Raw genomic sequence first — 1950 nt, 5'->3', positions numbered from 1 at the left:
GGGTTGTTCATAAATAGCAAAATTCCAATAATTAATGATAATAAAAATATTTTTATGGCCACTGTTACACCTTCCCATGCTTAGATAATTACTGCTAATTATATTATAGTTTTATCTGCAGATACGTCACATTAAATAGGTTTGAAGAAACAAAAAGAAATGAGAAAATGGAATAGGATTGAAAGATCTAATTGTTCATAACAGCTACAACGTGGTGAAAGCTGAAACGAAATTTTTGTTTGTTTTGCTTGTTTCTTGACAGGGATTCTTGGGTTCGGGTGCGGATTTTCCGATTGGAAATGTTTCATTTTTCTTGTTTTATTCGGGGCATGTGGCTGCATCGATTATTGCATCTCTGGATATGAAACGAATGAAAAGATGGGAATTGTCTTATACATTTGACATTCTAAATGTTTTACAAGTGATAAGATTGTTGAGTACGCGAGGTCATTACACAATCGACCTGGCTGTTGGCATTGGTGCAGGAATACTATTTGATTCTCTGGCCGGAAAGTATGAAGATAGCAAGAAAAGAGAAGCGTCGTTAGTCACTAGTGCCACCACCCATGGTTCTTTCTACAACTCTCAGAAAGAACGAAATGGTGAGTTGTTGGGTTAGGAAAGAACCAGAAATTTGGTCTTTATCTAGTGAAGATTCTAGTGTTGCTTGGAAAATTTAAAAGTTAAGGCCAATTTCTCCTATCCGTGATTAAAGTTGATATCCTAGTTTGGATTACTTGGGTTTTTTCTTCCTACCGAACTTTTGAAACGATTATCTTTCTTTCAATAATGTAAATCATGTCAATAAAATCTTTCTTTCAATAATGTAATGGTGGGTATCTTAGCATTCACATGTGCTACATACACGTACAAACGTGAATTCCGGAAGAAATTGAAGAATTTTTTAAGAATCTTATAAGATTTGTTCATTTTATTTTTTAAATGATGGTTAAAAATTCATTTGGATTCGTATACTAGTGAAAAGAAATCAAACTAACTGTATTTTCGTATTTTCTAACGTTTTAGCAATGGACTATATAATATTGAGATTTGATTTTTGAGCTCCACGTACCTTCTAACAAAGATGGAGCAAAGTTTTAGTAGTATATCAATTAACTGACGTTGCTAAGGGACAAAATAAATGAAAAATATATATAAAGTTTTTATTTTTTTTTTTCCACTTTCACGAGATTTTCTTAACCCCTTGTTTGATGGTCATTATTGTCGTAAAAATAATATTTTAAATAGTAATTTTTTGGATAATGTGTGGTTAAAAAGTTAAAAAATGTTGTGCATAATATTTTATTTTGTGAATATATGGCTCAAAATGAGTATGAAAAATAAATCAGTTTGTTTTTAACGGATCCAAAAAGGTACTAAATTATTTTTCTCACATGTTCTTATAATTTCTTTCGCCACATGGAGCATCTCTTATACTGCTATCTGGTCAACAAAATGTTTGTGCTCTTCTCTTGGAGGAGATAGCCGTTTACATTTAGGCCCGTTTGATACAACAAATTTTTCATGGAAGTAGAAAATTAAATTCCATTTTCACCTTTTTACATGTTTGACAGGCCAAATTTACTTGGCAATTGGTTTTCTTGGCACACCCCATTTTCCACATTTTTCCACCTTTTCGAGGAAATGTTTTCCCTAGGTCTTGTGGTTTTTGTTGTTTTTGTTTTTCCAGCTTTTTTCTTGGCAGTTGAAACAAATTCGATCTCTTTAATTGATAATTTTCATAGAAAACAAAATCAAAAGATCCAAAATTTCAAAATTTTCTGGGTAAAAAATTATACAAATTAAACACATTTAATTGACAATTCACAGTAAAACAAGTTCTAGACAATTCAATTCTCTGAAATTTATTTTCTTTCCACTCAAATTCCATTCTTGCAATCAAACGGCTCGTTGGTGCCTTATGTTACTTTTGGCTCTTTAATAATTCAA

General features: G+C 31.5%; 1 protein-coding gene across 1 annotated transcript in view; it reads left to right on the top strand.

Annotated features, from left to right (window-relative positions):
• The window catches only part of LOC111370796 (phosphatidylcholine:diacylglycerol cholinephosphotransferase 1-like), a 25896-nt gene extending 24982 nt beyond the window's left edge, over positions 1–914 (top strand). Inside the window, exon 3 of the mRNA XM_022992666.1 lies at positions 263–914. Coding sequence (XP_022848434.1) covers positions 263–619 — 357 coding nt within the window. The 3' untranslated portion in view covers positions 620–914. The remainder of the gene's footprint in view (positions 1–262) is intronic.
• The last annotated feature ends 1036 nt before the right edge of the window (positions 915–1950 follow it).

Source organism: Olea europaea, chromosome 21, assembly GCF_002742605.1.
Source record: "Olea europaea var. sylvestris chromosome 21, O_europaea_v1, whole genome shotgun sequence".
NCBI classification, from domain to species: domain Eukaryota; kingdom Viridiplantae; phylum Streptophyta; class Magnoliopsida; order Lamiales; family Oleaceae; genus Olea; species Olea europaea.
This window is presented reverse-complemented; position numbering and strand designations above follow the sequence as displayed.